General features: G+C 38.6%; 2 protein-coding genes across 11 annotated transcripts in view; one reads left to right on the top strand and one right to left on the bottom strand.

Moving 5' to 3' along the window:
* MGAT4A (alpha-1,3-mannosyl-glycoprotein 4-beta-N-acetylglucosaminyltransferase A) overlaps positions 1-23,930 on the top strand; it is a 123,447-nt gene that overhangs the window by 94,682 nt on the left and 4,835 nt on the right. For 4 of the 10 annotated variants that reach the window (XM_032397328.1, XM_032397327.1, XM_032397329.1 and 1 more), the window contains 8 exons: positions 543-618; positions 8,184-8,298; positions 9,386-9,516; positions 12,902-13,009; positions 13,119-13,312; positions 17,408-17,486; positions 18,376-18,442; positions 19,543-20,368. In XM_032397328.1, coding sequence (XP_032253219.1) covers positions 543-618; positions 8,184-8,298; positions 9,386-9,516; positions 12,902-13,009; positions 13,119-13,312; positions 17,408-17,486; positions 18,376-18,442; positions 19,543-19,772 — 1,000 coding nt within the window. In that variant the 3' untranslated portion in view covers positions 19,773-20,368. Of the gene's footprint in view, positions 1-542; positions 619-8,183; positions 8,299-9,385; positions 9,517-12,901; positions 13,010-13,118; positions 13,313-17,407; positions 17,487-17,679; positions 17,909-18,375; positions 18,443-19,542; positions 20,376-23,930 lie in introns of those variants that run through there. The other 6 variants (XM_032397336.1, XM_032397335.1, XM_032397334.1 and 3 more) reach the window with 4 other exon arrangements.
* The window catches only part of UNC50 (unc-50 inner nuclear membrane RNA binding protein), a 31,764-nt gene continuing 28,660 nt past the window's right edge, over positions 20,827-23,930 (bottom strand). Inside the window, exon 7 of the mRNA XM_032397338.1 lies at positions 20,827-20,907. The gene's annotated coding sequence lies outside the window, so the exon portion shown is untranslated. The remainder of the gene's footprint in view (positions 20,908-23,930) is intronic.

Genomic DNA, 23,930 nt, shown 5'->3' with positions numbered 1-23,930 from the left:
ATTAATTTCTGCCTTCATGCAAAGCAGTGACCCCCAAAGTATAGTTTTTGAAGCACAATTTCCCAGAGACATTAAGATGTTACATTTGAAAAGAGGGCCTTCAGTCAAAGGAGTTTGGAAAATATTAGACTAAAAAGTTTTTTATTCAACAAATGTATTTACTGTTGTATGTTTCAGTGCCTCTAATATACGAATATGTCTCCAGAAGGGGAATATATGTGCTTTCCAAAATTACTTGAAGGACTCCTTTTTTCCTCAGGACATCTTGATGATTAGTGTTTTGATAAAGGTTTCATTAGAGAAAAGTGAATTCTCTTTCGTGCTCTCCTACATGGGTGTATCCTGTGTTTATGTATATAGATACACATGTATCTATGGGTTGACAGATATTTTGTATATATGTATTGTCTACTGTGTATATGTCATGTATGTATATGTATTATAAAATATAACTTGCAGTATGCATTATAAAATATTTACATTTAATCTTGTTTTGCTAAATTTGAGTCTGATTCCTAACTCGTTTTTGAAAATTATTTCAGATGGAGAACAAAGCAAAACCTAGATTATTGTTTTCTAATGATGTATGCTCAGGAAAAAGGAATATATTACATTCAGGTAAGTGTGGTTTGTCCTTTAATGTTTTTTCACACTTTTAAGGAAAAAGTAGTATCCAGAGTATATGTTCAGTAAAACAGGAAGTTTTGAAAGTGTAAGCCCTCTAAGATATATAACAGTATATCAGAGAGCAGAAGAGTCTGTCATAGTCCCTGGTAATGTGGGCTCTGCTCTTCCATTCTCTGGTTTAGCACAAACACTAGATTTCCACTTAATGGTGTGACAGTGGGCAGGGCACTCGTCTCTTTCCTCTTCTCCCATCCCTCCATCTTTGCTCTCATTCTCCCTCTCTCCACTGTTAAAAAGAACTAAGGCTTAATTACTTGGCAAATTTTAAAGAAGGATTTTCTGATAGTTTTTTGGGTGGTCTTACAGTAAGATAGTTTTTTTTTTTTTTAATGCTATAGTACATGTACATTTATACTGAAGATAATAAAACTGACGTTTAGCTCTAATGGCCCAGCTTTTAGCAGCATGGCTCAAAGAATAAGTCTGTAATGATGTGGCTTTTAAGTTAGCCAGGTAGGCAACAACTTAAATAATTGTAGGAGGCTCTTATTTCTTCCAAATCTCATTCTCCTTAGTGACTTAAGCTTAAATTTTACAATTGGAATTTCATTTCTTTAACCAAAGGTCTTTATTCCTTGTTCAAAATGCACATACCACTGAGTGATGTAGCACACTGAGCCTGTCAGTTATTTATTTATTTATTTTTTAGTATAAAAAGTTTATTAGATCTTTCCCTGGAAGGGGTTTTGATGAGAGTGGCAAGAAGAGGCTCTGGGTCCCTGAATCAGAAAGGAAATAAATGGTTTTGCAGCTGCTAGCAGGGGTTTGAGAGGGAAGGAAAGAAGGAGAAGCTTGCTATCCCCTGGGGGGGCAGTCTCACTGAGCAGACTTTGTCTCCTTTGACATTTTATCTTGGGCCACCTGCATTCAAAGGTGCAGGCATCCTTTTGTGGTTCTCAGGTTGAGAAATGTTAATGATGATAGGGTCAGAATATAACATTGTATATAACAGTGTACAAGAGTTGGGAGCATAAAAACATGGTATCCTTTAATTAGTACATTTCCTTTAAATGTCTTAGAGAAGTCTTACTTAGATTTCAAGATAATAGCTTCAAAACATTTTATCTCATGTGTCCCATATTATTGTAGCTGAACCTTTGCTGTTTGTTCTAGGGCCTCTATATATTTACACGATGGTCAAGAACTTTATAGAGAGAATTTAAAAGTGTAGTCACATTGCTTTTAAAATTTGTTTTAAATTTCTCTCTAAGCATAGAATTAATAGAATCTTAAAGCACTTTTTGTGTGTGTGGAGTATAGGAAACGTACGCGTTTAGAAAATTAAGGAAAGGATGGGGTTAAGAAAGAGGATGGAGGGGGGCGCCTGGGTGGCTCAGATGGTTAAGCGTCTTGCCTTCGGCTCAGGTCATGATCCCAGGGTCCTGGGATCGAGCCCCACATCGGGCTCCTGGCTCAGCGGGGAGCCTGCTTCTCCCTCTCCCTCTGCCTCTCTCCCTGCTCATGCTCTCTCTCTCTCTCTCTGTATCTCTGTGTCTCAAATGAATAAATAAAATTTAAAAAAAAAAAAAAAAGAAAAGAAAGAGGATGGAGGGGGCGCCTGGGTGGCTCAGTCGATTAAGCGTCTGCCTTCCATCGGTGCAGGTCGTGATCCCAGGGTCCTGGGATTGAGTCCTTGCTCAGCAGGGAGTCTGCTTCTCCCCTGCCTGCCACTCCCCCTGCTTGTGCTTGCTCTCCCACTCTCTCTTAAAATCTTAAAAAAAAAAGAAGGATAAATATAACTTCAGTTAAGCAGGGTGTGTGTATATGGTGTTATAACCACAGTAGCTATGAACTGACACCACACACTTAACATATGTTGTACATTGTTCTTTCCCACTTAGGCTTTACACATACTTACTCATTTAATACAGCTTTTTGCAAGAACAAGATCATACTGTCCGTACTGTCTCATAGCCTGTTTTACTGTCATTTCACATATGGTAGACACCTTTACAAGCCAGTAATTACAGGTAGGAATACTTTTTAATCACTTATTGAACTATCATTATTCAGCTATCATAATGACCTTATTGTTGGTCATTGAGATTGTTCCCAACTTTTCACTTGTGTCACAGATGAATCCAATGAACATCCCTAAAATTACCTAATTTTCTCAAAAATTATGCCTCTGAAAAGAGGGAGTTGCTTCATATTGAAGTCTTCACATAATTTCATATTATATAGAATTCTCTCATTGAGTTCATTATGATCTACAAAGTGGGAAAAATGCATTAGCCTGAAAAGTCCTCAGCTTAATATCGGTTTTGAATGTTTGTGAAGGATAGAGATCACCCAGCAAAATGAGGGGAGAATTAGTGTGAAGAAGCAAAGGGATTTAATACAGACTTGATAATTATGCGAGGCATGTGACTTCGTGGTTGCACATGCTGAGGGTATCCTACCCAGGATTTTGGGAGAGTGCTTTTAAAAAGGCAGCTGAGTCAGAGGTTACTCTCTGGTCAGCACAGGCATAGTCCTAAAGGAGGGGGGAGAAAAGCCACCTGTCCTAGTGTTACATTTATGGCTTGGAATGAAGTTTCCTGTGACAGAATCTCACACTTTCATAAAGTGCTATATCACTGCTGACTTGGAACTGAAGTGTCTTCTGGAATGCTGTTGGGTGATTCAGGCACTTCCTGGGTGGCACTGTGTAATTCCTACCAAATCGCATCACAAGGCCCATTATATCTGGTTGCCCCACTTACAGTGATGCCAACATTAATCAGTGGGCTTGGTGGTGTCAGCCCCGTCTCTCCTTTATAAAGCTCCCCAGCAGCCACTCCCCCTGTGATTTCCGAAATCATCGATTATTGTTCCCCAGATAAGTTATTTCCTTAGAGGTGGCCAAGTGATCACTTTCTAAATCTGTAATTTGTAACGTTCTTATAAGCTGAGTTCTTGTGTAAAGAACTTTCGCTCCTCTCTATTTGGTTACCTTAAAAAATAGCTCACCAAGGAAAGGCAGAATAAATGCCTATTCTTTCTCTTCATTAATTTTTAAAGTTGGTACCCTAGAAGTCTCCAGTGGTGGCCATTTAAAAAACATTGTTATGAACTCAAGGACTTTAAAAATATATTCAATTTGCCTTAGTCCTTGCAATCATTATTCACATTGATGCTCACATTGGTACATCATAAACCAGTGGGAATCTCTTCAAATTGGCTCTTGTGCGGCGCCTGGGTGGCTCAGTCTGTTAAGCATCTGCCTTCGGCTCAGGTCATGATCCCAGGGTCCTGGGATTGAGCCCTGCATCGGGTTCCTAACTCAGTGGGGAGCCTGCTTCTCCCACTCGCTCTGCCTGCCACTCCCCCTGCTAGTGCTTTGTCTCTCTCATTCTCTCTCTCTCTCTCAAATAAATAACATCTTTAAAAAAAAAAACTAGTTCTTGTATTCCTTCCATGACAGTCCAGTAATCTTTGATCACTACTTTGCTGACTGGCACAAGATTTGCACATTTCCTGTTCCAGATCTAGAATCAGTCATTTCTCTAAGGAGTCCTGTTGTGTTTGGAGGCAAATAGTATTTAAGACCACAATCTGGGTGCGTGAGATGCTCATTGCTCTTATGGTGTCTTTGCTTCTTGGGCTTATTTCTCAGGGGGGAAAACTACAAGCTCATATTGATATTCCCAAATCAAATGAAGATTTTAGGGCTTGGTTCTTAAAAACATTATCCTTTTAACATAATTCTTTTATTCTACAGTATGTCTGAAATAGTTTCAGAATAATAATACCGTTATCACTACTAACTGTTAAACTGCTGAATGCTATTTAAATTTTCTTTGTCCTTTTTTTCCCCTTAGAATATATCCTACTATGGATATATAGTCAAAATTCTGTGTTTGAAAGCCACTGGAAGAAATTCTTTATACTGTGTGACCATGCCGCCAAATTGATATGAAACTTGGTTTAATTGTTTCATTTCATATCCAGTTTTTAGGAATTTTTATCCTTTTTAGTTATTAAAAAATTTCAAAAACTTACATAAGATACACAGAAATCTCACTTTTATTCCCATCCCCATCATTCTGTTTTCTCCCTTCCCCATGGGTAACCACTATTGGTTTTTTCTTTCTTTTTTTAAGATTTTATTTATTTGAGAGAGTGAGAGCGTGAGCCCGGGGTGGGGGGTGTGCGGCAGGAGGATAAGGAGAAGCAGACTCCCCGTTGAGCAGGGAGCCCAATGCAGGGCTCAAACCCAGGATCCCGAGATCATGACCTGAGCCGAAGGCAGATGCTTAACTGACTGAGCCACCCAGGCGCCCCTAGTTTTTTATTTCTTTTTGTACTTCAAAAAAATTTAACCAAAAATATATATAAAGTATTTCATGTATAATATTCCAAGATATAATATTCATTTTCTGATAGCACATTTACATACTGTAAAAACAGTATTTTGCATCTTGTTTTTTAGCTTCCCTCTGTAAACTAGTGATCACTAGTGAGAGGTAAGAGTTGTTAAAGACCGGCTCTTGCCATGACAAAATACCTATGTCAGAGAAGCACATATGCTCCCTAAAAAACCTGTACATGAGGGTTCATAGCTTTATTCGTGCTAGCCAAAATCTGGAAACAAGCCAGATGTTCTTCAGCAGGTGACACACTCTACCATGGAATATGGAATAATGAAACAAACTATTGATGCACACCACATCTTGGATCTTAGGGACTATGGGGACTTTAAAATCCAATCTTGAAAGGTTATGTACTGTTTGATTCCATTTATATGGCATTTTTGAAATGACAAAATTGTAGAAATGAGAACAGACTGTTGGTTACCAGATGCTGGAAGAGGGGAAGGGAGGAGATGGCTATTGGTCTAAGGGGTAGCGGTAGCACAAGAATCCTCATAATGGAATTGTTCTCTCTCCCAAAAATTACATGGAACTAAACACACACACACACACACACACACACACACACACACACCCTACACATACCTGAATGCTGTAAGACTAGTGAAATTTAATAAGGTCAGTGAATTAAATGGTCAGTCAATTGTGGTGCAGTTATACTGGAGGATGTTAGATTGGGGGAAACTGGGTGAAAGGTACTCAGGATCTCTGTCTTCTTTCTTAGAGCCACACAGGAATCTATAGTTACCTTAAGTTTTTTTAAAAGTGAAGTTGCTTCTATACAGAAATCTGTTGCATTTCTATACACTTATAACAAAGTAGCAGGAAAAGGAATTAAGAAAACAATCGGTTTACAGTTGCACCAAAAAAGAATAAAATACCTAGGAATAAACTCTAACCAAGGAGATGAAAACCTGTACTCTGAAAACTGTAAGACAGTGATGAAAGAACCTAAAGACACAAACAAATGGAAAGATATTCCATGCTCATAAAGTGGAAGAATTAATATTGTTAAAATGTCCATACAAGCCAAAGCAACCTACAGATTCAGTGCAATCCTTATCAAATACCAACAACGTTTTTCCCGGAACTCGAACAAATAATACTAAAATTTGTATGGAACCACAAAAGACCCTGAGTAGCCGAAGCAGTCTTGAGAAAGAACAACAAAGCTGGAGGTAACACAGTCCTAGATTTCAAGATATACTAGACCACAGAGCTGTAAGAATAAAAACAGTATGGTACAAGCACAAAACTAGACACACACATCAATGGAACAGACTAGAGAGCCCAGAAATAAAAGTGAAGTTGTTTGATGAGATGTGAGAGTGGAACAAAGCAGTTTTCCTAATTGAATGTAAAAATGTGAATTGTAACCAAAATCAGTGTACTAAGTTTTAAACAGGCATTTGAATATTTCAACTACATCTCTATACATTTAAATAGTCCAAACTTGTTTTTGCAGTTACTTATTGGAAAAATTGGAACGGCCTGATATTAGGGATCATCTTTCCTTTGGGCATAGACCGTGTTTAGGTTTGAGTGTGGGCCCCTCTTCTTTCATAAAGGAAAGTTAGATGTCAGTGTAGTTCTGAGCTTTGTCTAGTTTCCCTTCCAGCTTCCCTAAAGCTCTGAAGGCATATAACATGTCTTTTCTGTTCACCGATATATTCTCTAGGGTTAGTATAGTGTCTGGAACACAATAGAAGCTCAATAAATATTTGGTGAGTCAGTATCCTGTCTTTCCAGATACTCCTGCTGTTTCTTCATGGGTAGGAAGAAGAAAGCTTGTGGGATTTAAATACATGAAAAATCTAAATATCAAAATAAGTGAAAATTACTTAGCAGGTAACTAGAAGCGATAACATGAAATTAAGAAAAGAAAAAAATTTTTTAGGATATTAAAATCACCTTGTGACTTGAAAATTTTATAAGAGGAGATTCTAGGGAGGAAGTCTTTGCATACACTTATGATCCCTGATCTTTGTCAGCTCCCAATTGAATTGGTAAAAATTCCAAGCATAAATAACACATGATGTTGACTGAGCATATGGGATTAACTGGCACTCTGAATCACCAGTTTCTTAAGTAGTTTGAAGATATCATTTGTTTGTTTATTTATATTTTTTAAAAGATTTGTTTATTTTAGAGAGAGGGAGAGAGAGCAGGGGGATGGGCAGAGGAAGAGGGACGGAGACTCCCAAGCAGACTCCCAGCTAAGCGCAGAGCCTGATGTGGGGCTCGATCTCATAATCCTGAGATCGTGACCTGAGCCGAAATTAAGAGTCAGACACTTAATCAGCTCAGCCACCTAGGTGCCCCTGAAGATATCTTTTAAAATTTCAAAAGTGAGCTTTCAGGAATCTGTCCTACAGAAATGAAAAGCACTAATATGTAAATATAAGCATATTTATTGCATCATTGTTTGTATTGACAAAAATGAGAAACAAGCTGGATGTATGCCTACAATCAGGGAAGAGTTGAATGAATTGTTTTACATTGATATCATGGAATATTATACACCTACTAAATATTTATTAACCTGGAAAGATATTCATGATGTATTAAGAGAAAAAAAGACTGTGATAAGAAGCTCCCTTATTTATAAAAATGTAAATGTGGATGGGAACCTTAAGTACATATGGGTCTTTTTGTGCTGATGGTCATATAGAAAGTGTCAAATGGATGCGCACCCAACTTTTAACTATTGGTTACCTCAACTGGCAGCCTGGAGGGCAGAGAAAGAAAGCTGTTGGCTTTTTGACTTAGTACATGTGTTATGTAAAAATGAAAAAAAAATATTAAAGGCTTACAAAAATTCTTTTCCTTTGAAAAGTAAAAAGGAGAGTGTGAAATCATGCGGGGCACTATGAAAGGGCCGAAAGAGTGTTCATGGCGTGGGACTGTGATTTCCCACAGTAAGGGAGTGGTTCAGGTGACTTGCTATGTGACTCTCCCATTTTATTTTCCTCATTTTCTTTTAATAAAATTTATTTTGGTATTTTCACCTTTTTTGACCATTTTTTTCTTGATTTGCATTATAAAAGTGTGCTTGAGTTTTCTTATAATAAAGAATGTCCTTTTATCTGAATCTTTCTATCTCTTTCTGATTTATTAATCTGATTGTTCAACTTTCTTTAGCTTGAAGATGATATTATTGTCAAACAGAATTACTTTAACACTATAAAAAATTTTGCACTTCAACTTTCTTCTGAGGAATGGATGATACTAGAGTTCTCCCAGCTGGGCTTCATTGGTAAGAAAAGTGTCAGATTTACCTACTTTTCAGAAATAACTGTGACTCTTGGAATCTTAATTTCTTTTACCTTAAAATTGCCTTTTTTTCCTGTGGAAATGGATTGCTTTTGAGGAAATTTACAACTTCTACATATGAAATGATGAAAGTCACCCCAGAATAATATTTGGATACTTCTAGGATTGCAGTACGTACTGTGGAGTACGCACACATAGCCAGCGATGGTCCTGAGCATATCTGATTTCTTTACTGACCCCTCCAGTTGTTCTTTTATGGCCCAGTGCTTTTGCAGGATCAGGGTTCTTTTAAAAAGAGTGCCACGATAAATGTTTTCTAGTATGAGTTCCTGGTGTTTGGTGTAGTCCTTGAAGTTCCTGTTCAGTGATTAATTCCTATTCATTTGTTGCTTTCATAGACTAGGCAAGGTGCTCATTTAAAAATTTTTTTCCACTAAAATCCCTAAATTCTGCAATTAGGGAGAACATGTTGAAAGTTGAAGAATTGCAGGAAGTTTACAGGTTTTAAAAAACACCCAGAGGATCACATTTAACTTCCTGTAGTACTTTAAAACCTTAAGTATTAGAGGCTGGGCCTTTGACCTTGTTGGCGATCTCAAAACTTAATTTGAGAGTCAAAAACCATCTTTACTTGTGAAGGTTTCGTTGACGACAGCATTAGACCTTGTTTTTTGCATGTATTGATTTGGTTAATTTTTTTTTTTTTTACCTAAACCTAAAGGAACCTAAAGTTCTTTTTTTTTTTTTTTTTAAATGGGAAGAATTTTAATAAGACATGAAGGAAACAAATCTCTGACTTGGTTCTTGAATCCTTTGAGCCAGTAGCTGCGTGATAGATTTTATAATGGAGAAAGTCAGGAGTTTCGTAGTTCTGTGTATACCCAGGTGACAACTCAGAATGTTTAGCTGAAGCAAGTTTGTTTGCTTTTGACAAGTGGGGAAGTTATTCCTAATGACTTTGATTTGAAAGCACAAGCTTTTATGTATTTGTTGTATAGATCTCATTTATTTAAGCCATTTTGTTGCTTGGTTTCTTTATAGCAGCTATTGACTGAGAATGTTTTTTTCAGGTAAAATGTTTCAAGCGCCAGACCTCACTCTGATTGTGGAATTCATATTTATGTTCTATAAGGAGAAACCCATTGATTGGCTCTTGGACCATATACTCTGGGTAAAAGTCTGCAACCCTGAAAAAGATGCAGTAAGTTGATTTCTTGTGAGGGTGGACGTAGGAGTGCTGACACTCCTCTGGCCCGTCATTTTATTCATGTTCACTCCATGACCTCTCTTGGGGCTACGTGCTCAGGGCTCATGATGATTCATATATATACGTTAGAAATGCCACCTTAGGCTGGGCTGGAGAGGGCTTGTTTTGGTCTGCCCTGTATCTGTTAGAGATAATAGAGTCTTTCCCCTTCCTGACACACAGGTGGTACAAGGAGATCTAATTAAAGGTTAGCTGTCAGGTGCATGCAGACCCTTTGATCTCACTACAGGGCCCTTGCTCACTACAGTGTGTCCTTTTGCTCTATAAAATCTGTGGACTAAGGTCCAGACCTTGCTGAGAATAACTGCATGGTTGGATCATCATCCCACCCAATTCCACCCCTCCCCCCAACACACACACACAAACACACACACACACACACACACACACACACACGCACCATCAGTTACCTTGAATAAAACTCTGTGCTTTCTCAGTTTGAGGGATACTTTACTGTCCCTCCCCTACCTTCTAACGGGAAGAGGCTTCTTTTCTGTATCTCGTGAAAGTGACTTTCAGGGAGCCAGATTTTGTAAATGAACAGTTAAATAGCTGAATGAAAACAGTGTTTTCACTTAACATTTGAAGTGCTTGCTTTCTTGAACTGACAGAAAGTTCCTAAATTAGAGGGACTTTTAAATAACAGTGGAGGGGCGCCTAGGTGGCTCAGTCATTAAGCGTCTGCCTTCAGCTCAGGTCATGGTCCCAGGGTCCTGGGATCGAGCCCCACATCGGGCTCCCTGCTCCGCGGGAGGCCTGCTTCTCCCTCTCCCGCTCCCCCTGCTTGTGTTCCCTCTCTCGCTGTGTCTCTCTCTGTCAAATAAATAAAATCTTAAAAAAAAAAAAATAACAGTGGAAAATCCTGTAAATCAGTGAAGTCCACCTTTCTTTAAATTGCTGATAAATGTTAACGGTGTCTTTAGGCTCTGGTATTTCGTTACTGTGGGCTATCGATGTTCTCCTATCTGTCCTGGGGTGGGGGTTATTTCAGCTTTCTTCATACTCTCTGTCATCTTTCTTTTTTCAAATCCTTTGGGGACACTATCAGGCCCCAACATATCTGGAAATAAGGACTAAAATAGAAGTAATATTTTATACCAAAACAATGGCAAGTCAAAAAGTACTTTTTAGTATATTACTTGTAAGAAACCAGTGTTCATACTAATATGCTGACCTTTGGGGTGATGGTAGCAGGTAAGTAAGCAAACGATGATTTTTTTCTTATGTTATTTCCATAGAAATCTTGTAAAAAGTAATTAGATATGTTTTTCTTGTCCAATTTGAATTGTGCCTCTGGAAAAAAATATTTATTTTGTGTAAGCATAAATGTGAATACACATTCTTAAAAATAAGTTATTTTCGACATGTGGTAACAGGAACTCTTTATTATGGGAATGTGTCTTTATAGGGATGACTTAACTCTAACAAACAATTAATTTGACTTCATGACTTATTATATTATCTAGAATAGTTTGATCATCCTACCTGCCAATTAGTTTTTAGGATACTGCCTTCTGATGTTTGGAAGCTATTGTTATATTCTTTTTTGTTCGTTTTTTTGTTTTTAAAACACTTTCTTAGAGCAAATCATGGAATATAGCCAAATAGCAAAGTAGCTACTTTCCAACAATAACTGAACATATAAATTGATTTGAACAATTCATTTTTATGATGTAAGTCCTGGCCTCTATTTTCTTTGTGATTTATGGGAATTTTTATTGTAGGACATGGGAAAATTCATGTGATCTTTACATTCCTACAGTATACTTGCATTCAGTTGGTCCTGTGCAGTATTTTATCTCCTATAGGGTTAGGTTCTAAAATGAGTCTGGGAGGTGAGAATCTCTGATAGTAAAAAATAAAACCATTTAAATCATCTATAAATTTTAGCACACAGCCCTTTGGCCAGTTTGACCTATCTATTCTGTCACTGCTCCTTAGGCCATGTTTTTCTGTGGCCCATAATTCTTCAGTTGCTTCCCCTAGGATGTCAGGGAAGCTGTCACCACATACTTGCTGGCCCCCAGAACAGTATCTCTTTGACAGTGGTCTGGAAAACCCCTCTGAGCATCACACATTCTTCCACAGGTTTCTCAACCCACTTTGACTCCCCAGACACCCGTGTGTCCATGGCTTATTGAGAGGGCTCAGTCTCAGGCACTGTTCGTTCTCTTCTTCCTCTCCGTCCCCCACCTTCCCTTCCCCCCCCATCCCTTGCTCTGCTCCTTTACTCTCCCTTCCTTCCTTTCCCTTGCCTTCCACTTGAGGAGTTCGATTTGTGTAAATAGAATATGTTCTATTACCTCTACTCTAGTGTTAGTAATAACAGTAATGAAGTAAAACCTCTTGAGAAAAATTAAGCATTTTAGTACCCAGAAAATTATTGGAGGCCTTTCCAAGTGGAAATGTCTTACAAATAAAGATACACGAGTATGTCTTTTCAGTACGTTCTTGGCCTACTACTTGTAAAGGTCACTGAAAATGAGAAGAGTTGGTAAAAGCCTGACAGGATAGCTGGGGCTGTCTTGAAGTACCAAGTTCACACACAGGGAGAGCCCTGCTGGCATTATGGGTTCCCTACACCAGGACCAAGTGTGAGGACAGGTTGTAATCTGAAGTCTAGGCCGGGAGGCACTTCATGTGGAAGTACGAGTCTCCCGTATTCAACTGGAGTTGAATTGTGGAACTTGAGATACCATGTACTTGCTTATGGTCAACCTGTTGCCTTGCATTTTCAGATTACTTTAATGCAACAAAATGTGCCTTTTATTATTTGCAAATTCTTCATTATATTATCCGATTAAAGATATTCTGTATATTTGAACCAAACCTCTAGTCTGTAGTGTGTGCATTTTAAAAGTCGAATGTACATTTTGACATATCCTGAAGATGGTTGAAATTAAATCTTCTCTTAGTTGTGCTTATTTTAAATTTCCATATCTGTTTATCTAGTAGATAGCAAATTTCTTAATGTCTTAAAGAAGACCCTAAAAATTATTACTTGGAATTATGAGATGAAGTTGGATTTCCTTTCCAATATTCTTTAAAAGGACTTCTGGAAGGGGCACCTGGGTGGCCCAGTCGGTCAAGCGTCCGACTCTTGGTTTCAGCTCAGGTCATGATCTCAGGGTTGTGGGATCGAGCCCCACATCAGCTTGGTGCTGGGCATGGAGCCTGCTTAAGATTCTCTCTCTCCCTCTCCCCACCATCACTCTGTCTTTAAAAAGAAGGAAATTAATAAAAGACTTCTGGTTTTTCTGTTGAGGACAAGATTTCACTTTGACACTAATGTGATTTTTTTTTTTTTTTCAATATTTAGAAACATTGTGATAGACAGAAAGCAAATCTACGAATTCGCTTCAGACCTTCCCTTTTCCAACATGTTGGTCTGCATTCTTCTCTATCAGGAAAAATTCAGAAACTCACGGTTGGTGATTTAATTTTATTTTTCTCATGCACATACAGTTTGTCATTGCTCTTCTTCTTCAGTATAAATAAACTATGGTGTTTAACAGCATACTTGTCTCTCCTCCTAGGATAAAGATTACATGAAACCATTACTTCTTAAAATCCATGTAAACCCACCTGCAGAGATATCTACTTCTTTGAAGGTCTACCAAGGACATACACTGGAGAAAACTTACATGGGGGAGGATTTCTTCTGGGCTATCACCCCAGTAGCCGGAGACTATATCTTGTTCAAATTTGATAAGCCAGTCAATGTAGAAAGGTTGGTGACTGTTGAAATCTATTTGGTCTTACGATTTTACACCTCTTATTCGTAGTGTGATTTATGATGGATTTTTTTTGTGTATATAACAGATGTGAGGAGACAGTGGGTCCCAAATGTTAGGTTATAAAATACATTTCCTACAACTCGGTAGTAAAATGGGTATGTTGTTTTCAGATATGATATCAGCCCTTAGCATGTTTGATAAATTCTGTTGGTATTGTTGAACATATATTTAGTATAGTTTTTTTAGTACTTTTAGGTAGAACTCTCCCTCAAAATATAAAATTAGTTTTCATGTCCTTATTCTAGAATATCCCTTGGGATTTGACTGAGAGCTAGTCAGTTACCTAGAAAATTGGCTGAAATGATAAATTTGACAGACTGTGACCATCCCTAGTCAGTGATTTTACAAATGCTGGCTTGCTTTTAGGCCGCCGTGGAAGAATTTATAACCCTTTTGTGTTTTTTAGAATTGATGTTCATTGTACAGAATTTAGGACTCTTTTCTCCCTGTTTTTTAACAGTCATGATTCCTCCAACCTTTCCTCAGTTTGGGGTGTCTTCCCCAGACTACACCGTCTGTGGTACACTTAAATGTAATCCCCGAACGGACTACTCTGTAGCTTGTGGCACATTGTGTTATGTGTTCTCATGTGAGGCCTATCCAGTTTTTAGAACCCACCAAAAATCATTTGGAATAATTCTACTTAAGGTTTTCAGAAACAATGCATGGTTAACATGTTATTAATTTTATTTTATTCTCTAAACTGATTCTAAAGAGGAATTTAAGTGTGTAAAAATGTTTTGGGCAAGGGGAATATGACTGGAAAAACCTAAAAATACTTTTGCATAATATTTTGCATTTATGAGTATATAATATTTTGTTATTTAATGTTCATTTTTATACCAGATAGTGTGATATTCAGCACTTTGAGGTAGTATTTACCACACTTAAAAGAGTCATCATAGGGGTGCCTAGGTGGCTCAGTCAGTTGAGTGTCTGACTCCTGATCTCAGCTCAGGTATTGATCTCAGGGTTGTGGGTTTGGGCCCCGTGTTGGGCTCCATGCTGGGTGTGGAGCCTACATGAAAAAAAAGACTCATCATAAATATCTGAAATGGGGTTAATATCCAAAATATATAAAGAATTTACACAACTCAGCACCAAAAAAGCAAATGATTTGATTAAAAAAATGGGGCAGAGGACCTAAATGGACATTTTTCCAAAGATGACATACAGAGGCCCAACAGATGAATGAAAAGATGGCTCAGCATCAGTAAGCATCAGGGAGATGCAAGTCAAAGCCATGAGATATCACCTTACACCAGTTAGAATGGCTAAAATCAGAAGGACAAGAAATAACAAGTGTTGGTGACGATGTGGAGAAAGAGCACCCCTCGTGCACTCTTGATGGGAATGTAAATTGGTGCAGCCACTGTGGAAAACAGTATGGAGGTTCCTCAAAAAATTAAAAATGGAAATATAATATGATCCAATTATTGCACTGCTGGGTATTTATCCAAAGCAAAGGAAGACACTAATTCAAAAAGATACTTGCAGCTCTATGTTTACTGCAGCATTATTTACAGTAGCCAAGATAGGGGGGCAACCCAAGTGTCCATCAGTAGACAAATGGATAAGGAAAATGTGGTATATGTACCCACAAGGGACTATTACACAGCTAGATAAAGGATGAGATCCTGCCGTTTGTGACAACATGGATGGACCAAGAGAGTATTAAGCTAAGTGAACTAAGTCAGCCTGAGAAAGACAGATACCATATAATTCCACTCAGGAATCTTAAAACAACCCACAAGTAAACAAAAAGCAGAATCAGACCTGTGAATACAGAAACTGGTGGCCAGAGGGGAGGGGTACGGGGTGGGGGGGGGGGGCACAGGCTTCCAGTTAGGGAATGATGAGTTGCTGGAGTAACAGTCCCAGCACGGGGAATGTAGTCCGTGATAGCGTAACGGCACCGTACGGTGACAGATGGGAGCTGCGCCTGTGAGCACAGACCAACGTAGATGGCGGGTCACTCTGTTGTACACCTGAAACCAGTGTAACCTTGTGTGGCAGCTGCACTCAAAGAATTTTAAACAAAGAGTCATCATACAATTAGAAACCGTTTTTCACCTCCATAAATCAGAATAGTCTCAGGCCACGTCTGTTGTTTTATTTTTTTGCAAGTTAAAATTGTGCCAGCAAAGGATCTGCTAAAGAATTCCTATATTGGAGATCAGATTTCTTAACCAATATATTTGCAATAAACTTCTGTAAAGTAATATTTACATGACCCTACTGAGGACCCATTTCTAGTAAAACACAATTCTTTTAAAAACATAGGACCTCTGAGTTTTCTTAGAGTTCACGGAGAGACCCACCCTGCCTAGAATACAGAAAAGGGATCACTTTTGACTTGCACAATAACTTACTTGCTGAGAGGGGAAAAAGCAGAAGTTGTATTTATCAATACAGAAATTGAGTGTTAGGGAAAATATTTTCTGACTATATAACATGATATGATTTGATTACACAAAAATTTTAAAATATGAAAAATGAGGAAAAAATCACAACCCCAGCGACACCATTGTGACCATATTGGCACTTTTTTTTTTTTTTTTTTGTAATTCTGTGCACTTTCTACTTTGAAAGCCATTATGGTCTGTATGTAATTTTATGTCCTATTTTCCATCATAATTTGTCATAAGTGATTCATAAACATTTTAATAGTTGCACAGTATCCCCATTGCCTGGCTGTACCATCATTTACTTCTTCTGATATTAAACTTTGTAGATCGTATTGAGTTTTCCACTATAATCACATAGTAAACACCTGAATCAGTCTGTCTTAAATGCCAAATTCTGTCCATCGTTCTTTTCTTAGCAGGGGCTTCCCCTGGCTTGTATTGTCGCATCTTTAGCTGAGCTCATGAGGGGCCCAGAGTTACAGGAAGCAGCATTCCAAGTCAAAGATGTCTTTTGAAAAAAGGTGTCTCTCATCTGAAAATGTTGGAATTAATTTTGGGTGTAGCTTAGAGGGAGCTAATCTTAGAGGGTGCCCTTCCCTGTGCAAGATTTGAAAATCAGGTCTTCATCACAGGTGATTTTTGCCCACTAATACCATACTGTATCATAAGCACACTCTAACTGCTCCTTGCTGAGTACTTTTAATACGCAAGCTACTGTCAGTTCTCATAAACCCCTTGCTACCGTCATGTGAGGTAGGTGGGAATCTCTGTACTGTCGAGAGGAAACTCAGGCTCAGGAAGCTAATGTAACTTGCTAAAGGTGAGAATTCTATTAAATGAGAGACCCAGGATTTGGATCCAGGTCTAAGTCGAAACTTTTAACCATTTAACTTAGCTGAACTCAAGTTTTCAGTTTAGATTTAGATATGCTTTGCATGCCCTGTCTGGTTTTTACACCTCCCCTCCCCTCACGTGCCCCCTCCCAACACACACTTACACACCCACACTAGTTTTCAGGGTATCAGAACCTGAGGACATTATCCTCATACCCAGAGAGTATTTTAGATTGATCATAGTTGTTTTTCAAATGTTTGTTCATAGTGATAAGTGGAATGATTCAGATATTTGGAATTGGTTAATTTATTCCCAGGCTACGAATACGAAAACTATTTGTATTGGATAAAACTAGTCTTTGAGCTTGCCATGGTTCATGGCTGTCCTGGCGAAAATTTTCTCTGATACAAGATACAGTAGTAATATTATATAGATGCTGCAGCTTTGATTATTCTTCTTGAGAGGTGTCTATATTTAAAACAGTGTAAACCACAGCCTAAAACTGTCCTTTTTAAAAAATCTGTTAAATACGTTATTACATTAAGCAACAAACATGCCCCTTCTGATGGAAGGAATTAACACATCACCTAAGGGTTGCATCCTTAAGTTTTCAAGTTTCCTGCAACTATTCAGAATACATAATGTGCCCTTGCTACGAGCCCTGGTGCTGCCTGCCCTGCAGTCAGAGTCTCGTTTAGAACGCTCGCTCTGAGGTAAAGCCGTTTTCCTGAATCTCCGCGAAGTCTAATCTGACTCATACTTTTATTTTTATGTTTGTCTTTTCAGTTATTTGTTCCACAGCGGCAACCAAGAACATCCAGGAGATATTCTGCTAAACACAACTGTGGAAGTTTTGCCTTTTAAGGTATGCCTATTTTTTCCCCCTAATTTTTCTAAAGAACGAAGACCAGGGGACTTGGTTTGAGGTTATTCTTGTTTATGAGGTGGAAGAAAATTCTCATGATCGCAGGACCTTAGTGGGAGCAAGATTAAATTTTTTTTTTTTTTTTTTTAAATGGGGAACACTTAGTGTATTGTCCCATCTGTCTTATTCATAGAAAGAGCCTCCATTTTGTTTCCTGGTGGAAAATATCTTGGAAGTTCATACTAGGAAGATAAGTGAATCATCATTTTACTTTAATGCTTAACTGCTGTGTATAGTTTGAGTCCCGAAATCCCATATGGCTTTAATGCTTGTTGTTTAATACACAAAATTAATTTGCTGGTCTTTAAGGAGTGCTTAGATTTCTTTCAAGTTAACACAGTTTTTTATTTTTAATAAAAATAGTACCCTATTAAAATTAATTAAAATTTAAATTTTTTTTTTTTTAAAGATTTTATTTATTTATTTGATAGAGAGAGACACAGCGAGAGAGGGAACACAAGCAGGGGGAGTGGGAGAGGGAGAAGCAGGCTCCCCGCAGAGCAGGGAGCCCGATGTGGGACTCGATCCCAGGACCCTGGGATCATGACCTGAGCCGAAGGCAGTCGCTTAACCGACTGAGCCACCCAGGCGCCCTAAAATTTAAATTTTCTAACCACAAATATAGAGAGAGAGATTGATGGCTTCAGATAGTTAAAAAAAGAATATTTGTATTGATAAACTCTTTAAGGTTCAAGACTGAGATGACATTTTCTCTTTTTTAGAGATAGTTGTGCCACAAACACCACTTTTATGTTTATTAAGATATATTAGATCTGTTTTAAATAGAAGTAATGATTTGTATAAAGTTAATGTTTTTGTTCTATTTTAGAGTGAAGGTTTGGAAATAAGTAAAGAAACCAAAGACAAACGATTAGAAGATGGTTATTTCAGAATAGGTAATACCTCCTACTTTAAACTAGTAAAATGTCCTTGACTTTTCTGGACTTACTCCTAAAGTAATTTTAAATTCTTGTAGGATGTTAAGCACTTTAGGGTTACAACTACCACTGTCCTCCCAAGTTGTGTGTGTTCTCGTGTTTCAGGACATACTTTTATTATCTTGACCTAACCAGGATTTCAGATCAAAGGTTCATTTGTTGATTCCTCTTTCTCTCCTCACCTGCTGTTTCATTGTTGATAGTCACTGATAGATAATCCGCCTTCAGCTGCCTTCTGCACTCTTACCAGGTGACCTTAGCTACTTGCAAGGTCCCAGCAACATCCGTGTGCTAGAATCTCTGTGCTCTTAGCCCCTGCCTCCGTACTGAGCTTCAGGTCTGTATGGAGATGCTTTCTCTCTTTTTTTTTCTTTTAAGATTTTATTTATTTATTAGAGAGAGAAAGAGAGAGTGCGCACAAGCAAGAGAAGGGGAAAGAGGGAGAAGCAGACCCCCTGCTGAGCAGGGAGCCCGATGCGGGCTCCATCCCAGGACCCTGAGATCATGGCCTGAGCCAAAGGCAAACGCCCAGGAGCCCCTTGAGATGCTTTCTGACATGGCCACACAGCCATCTGCTCTGAGCATCTGTACCAGGGTCATATCTTCTGGTCACCGTGGTTTTGTCCACCTGGTTGCCCAAGCCCAACCTTGGGAGACACCCTGAACACCCACCCCACTTTTTACCGTCCATTAACATAAACGATGTCTGTCTGGGGATACGTAGTCATCTGGCCTGGGACGCTGCCTCCGGGCCTGAGCCAGAGAAGGTCTGCCTCTCCCTGCGTCCTTTTGTTGGCTTTGCCCAGAGCCCCTGCAGTTAGCTTTCTCAAAGTCCACATTACCATGATGTTAGCCTGGGGAGAGACCTTAACACCTTGCCATGATTGCATTCCCTAGCTTCCATCCACTTTCACATCTTGTTTCCTTTGATTCTCAGTTTGCCTCGTCCTGAGACTGTTGTTCCTCTAATGCTCCTTGCTTTCACATGCCGCCGTGTCTCTGGCCATTTTTTCCACCTGATATTCCTCCTAATGAATGCTTCCTCATTTTCTCTTCAGCACTGCAGCTGGCCCTCTTGTCTGCTCTTCCTGTCACACTGCGTGTGCTTTACTGCGTAGCCTTGCCGTGTCGCGGCACAGTCCCGTGTCGCGGCGCGGTCCTGCGCGTTGGGGAGCGGGATGGGGAAGGCAGAGGGCGATGGCCCTCGGCCATCTCCTGCAGTCGATGTATGGCCTGTTGCTGGAGAGGTGTGGACTCAGTGAATGATGATATATTTTCTTTTTCTTAAAACAAGTTGATGCTCTTCGTAGTAGTAGGCAGAAGAGAATATTGGTAAGTTTACACCGTAGGTACACAGGATGGATACAATCTGAAAACTGTCTCTGGAGCGGTTTTCACATTTGGTGTCATTGTTTCTGCGACAAGGCTTGTGTGATAACCCTGACTAATTTTTGCATGGTTTTGGTGGATAGATGAGTTTCATTATTTTCATATTTGGGTTATATATATAACTTAGCTCACTTCTAGAAATGTACAAAAAATTGGCTGCCTATCCAAGACATTTATTAACCCTTTTACTTGTCCATTATTTAGTTTCTGAGACTCTTGTGTTCTAGATTAGGAAAGCATAGGAAATTGACCATCTGCAGTAATTTGAAGATAATGACCATCTAAGACATCAACTCATACTTGTTTAGAATGGAAGAGGACTTGGGGATCAGCCACCCTAGGACCTTGTAAAATGAAAAGGTGCATCAGAAACAAAGAGCAAATGATCTTTTTCAATTGACTATAAAAAATTCCGCTCCCTTAAGTATGCGTTAGTGGAATAGCTTCGCAGACCTTCCTCATAGTGAAACAGCCATAACTTGTGAAAATTATTTAAAAAAAAAATAGAGCAAATGGAGAGACATTACTCATGAACATCTGAATCTGAGTAAAAACATTAAGAGTCTGTGGCCTTTGAGTCCTGACCCACTGCATTTCCCATACTGCCGAGCTCAGTGAGAAGGAAGCTCTGTCCTTGGCACTTAGTAGTTCCCGTTGTGAGGTGAAGAGCCTGGTTTCAGAAACACTGGAAGGACGGGATGGACGGCGCGCAGTCAGGGTGCGGCAGGAGGGGGCCGCGTGGGGCGTGACCTTGGAAGTCTCGGCCCGTGCCAGGATTTGGGAATTCTAGTCACTCTTCAGTAATTTCTTCCTTCCTTTCCCCCTTCTTCCCTGTCTTTCAATGCTGACCTACCAGGCCGTTGGGTCAAGGACAAAAATTAAATTTCTTGTTTGGAGAGCTGGGTACAGGCGCCCGTGGTCAAGACACAAATTTGAAAACATAAACTTAAGTCTCCTTCGCTCTTCTTTTCCCCCCTACCCAGTGCTTCCCGGTGGCAATTCCTTTAAGGATTTGTGTCCTGTCCAGACGTATTCTGTTCAGAAACAAAAAGATAGGAATATATTCTTTAAAAACACACAGTCACACACAAGTGATAACATGTTCTACAACCTTTGTTCTGCATCTTTTCACTGACCAAAGTACCTATGTATTACGCATGGAAGATGAACATTCCAAAAGGTTGTAACATTTCAGATGCACAGAAAATACAAATAATAACGTAATGAGTATCTGTGTGTCTGGCTTAAGGTTTGCCAATTCTGTTGTTCTTCCCTGATATCTTCTGTCCTAAGGTCTGTGGTTACCGTTTGTGTGTATACTTCTACTACATGTGTATGATGTATTCCTGAATAATGCACACTGTTTCTTCACTTGTTAAATTTGAGAGAAATGACGTCCTTCTATAGTCTACAATTTGTTTTCCCTCCCCATCATGAGGTTTCATCCATGTGGATGCATGTATCTATGGCTCATTCATTTTCACTACTGTGTAAATTTCCATGGGTGAATATATCACTGTCTGTTCTCCTGTTTGGTTATAAAGTTTGTTTCCGTTTTTTCTGTTGCAAACAATGCTCCTTTGAATAATTCTGCACATGTATGAGAGTTTCTCTGCATTGGGAATGCAAGTAGGTCTTTAGCTGCATTATCTTCTGTTTGCCTTTATTCTTTGTATTCTTTCTTCATTCTTTTAATTGGCTGCCTAGTATTCCCATGTATTATTAACATATCAAAATTTATATAGCTAGTCACCTAATGCTGGATGGTTGTTGGCAGTTTTTGCTGCAATATATACTCTTTTTGGACACGTGAGAGTATTTCTGTAGGATAAAATCCTGGGTGAAAGTGTTTTGTTTTGTTTTGTTTTAAGATTTATTTATTTTAGAGAGCGTGTGGGTGAATGCAGGGGGAAGGAGCAGAGGGAGAGAAAGAGTCTTAAGCAGATTCCCCACAGAGCCCAGATCCCAACACAGGGCTTGATCTCACAACCCTGAGATCATCATAACCTGAGCCAAAACCAAGAGTTGGTCACTTAACTGACTGCACCACCCAGGTGCCCCCTGGGTGAAAGTGTTTTAAAGTGTTATATCATTAGGTAATTATCTTTCTAATTAAATGAGCTCATCAGATGATAGTATGATACCTCATTAAAGTGTTGTAAGTTTCACGGTATTTTTCAGCCCTAAATCCCCTGCCTAACTCAATAATTCGGTAATACTTCTTTGTAGCATATACTTCCTACCCCAGTCTAGCCCCAACATGGACATACTTTTATGAAATAAGATTATTAATACCTTTTGAATAAAAACATTACTTTGGAAGTTGATATGTTTAATACTACAAGTCTTCTTGGGGCACCTGGGTGGCTCAGTCAGTTAAAGATAGGTCATGATCTCAGGGTTGTGAATTGAGCCTGACATGGGGTTCCACGCTCAGCGTGGAGTCTGCTTGTCCTTCTTCCTCTGCCCCTGCCCCCGCTTGCATGCGTGCATTCTCTCTCTAAAATAAATAAATCTTTAAAAAAAAATATTACAAGTTTTCTCTGGTATGATTTTCAAGTTGAACATACCTTACTAAAAGCCAAATCATTGTTTTGTAAAACTCTAGAATAGACTGCATAATCTGCACACGATAGCCCATGGTCCAGATCTGGCCCACTTCCTGTTGGTTTTTTTCTCCTACTTCCTGTTTTTGCTTAGAATGTTTAATTTTTTTTTTATTTATTTTTAAATGGTTTAAAAAAAGAATTATATATTGTGACATGTAAAAATTATAAAAAATTTAAATTTCAGTGTCTGTAAATAAAGTTTTATTGGCACACAACCATGCTCACTTATTTCTGTACCATCTGTGCGCTTTGATGCTACAAGAGCAGAGACGTTCATGGAGTTGCAGTAGAGATTGACGTGGTGCTCTGATTGCTTTGAGTGGGCACTCGGTGGGCTACAAATAGCAGTGATGCGTTTATAATTTGACCGTGTTTCAAGTGCCACACATACCCGCACATCACCATCCTGTGACATTTTTTTAAAAAAAATGACCAGTGCCTATAAAAGTGGACTTTGAATGCCAATGCTTTTTAACACTATGAAAACATGGAATATTTTACAAAGTCAGATGGCAGATCGTCGTGGTTATTATGCCGCCATGCAACAGCTGTGCATCATAATGTGAATGCATTACCATCCTGAGCACTCACAGTATTCCCGGTTCACAGGAAAGCAGAGGTCAGGAAATTAGAATATTTAACATAGAGTATTTTGTTACAGCAGAATTTCTTCACAGAAATAAAAAAATTCAAGTGAGGCTGTAACCAAAGTGTGTGTCAGAGTAACTCCGGTGTTAGCCAAATAAATAAAACCAATTACTGATAGTGAGTTAAATTGTATTTAATTGGAGCAGCCAAGATACATGTGTGGATAAAATAAACTTATTTAAGATCATCAGGCTTTCAGCAACAACCAACAGCTTGAAGAACTGAGGACATTGAGAACCATATCAGTCAAAAAACAAAGACTATTGACTAAGTGTTAATAATGTGATATGGTATTTATAGCATATTTTAGGGTACACTACATGAAAACAAGAGAACACAAGGCAGAAAGATGATAACTAAATGTATATCATTGTAAGACTATTAATTGGCAAAATAGAATTTTTTGAAGTCAGACTGATTGCTTGAAGTACATTATAATATCTAGAATACCAGTAATAATATAAAAATAAATAAATGGATATGTAAAAAAAAGGGGGGGGGTTTGGAAAGAGAAAATTAAACCATAGAGTGAAGTTTTCCTCCCTATTGTAATTATAAGACTTATATTTATTTATGTAACAGATATTCACATCTTGTTGGGAAAACAAATCCCTTCACAGAAGATGAAAAAAATATTGCAAATATTTCATTATGCCAGTTGTTTATTCTTTCTAAAACCCCAACAGTGTCATTTTCCTCAAAATTAATCCTGATTATCACTAAATGTTCTTTGTTGATTCCCAAGTGCTTGACACTCCTTTTTTGTTTTGTTTTGTTTTTGTTTTTTTCCTGGTCTTTGT

This window comes from Phoca vitulina, unplaced genomic scaffold, assembly GCF_004348235.1.
Source record: "Phoca vitulina isolate PV1807 unplaced genomic scaffold, GSC_HSeal_1.0 scaffold98, whole genome shotgun sequence".
Lineage (NCBI taxonomy): Eukaryota > Metazoa > Chordata > Mammalia > Carnivora > Phocidae > Phoca > Phoca vitulina.
This window is presented reverse-complemented; position numbering and strand designations above follow the sequence as displayed.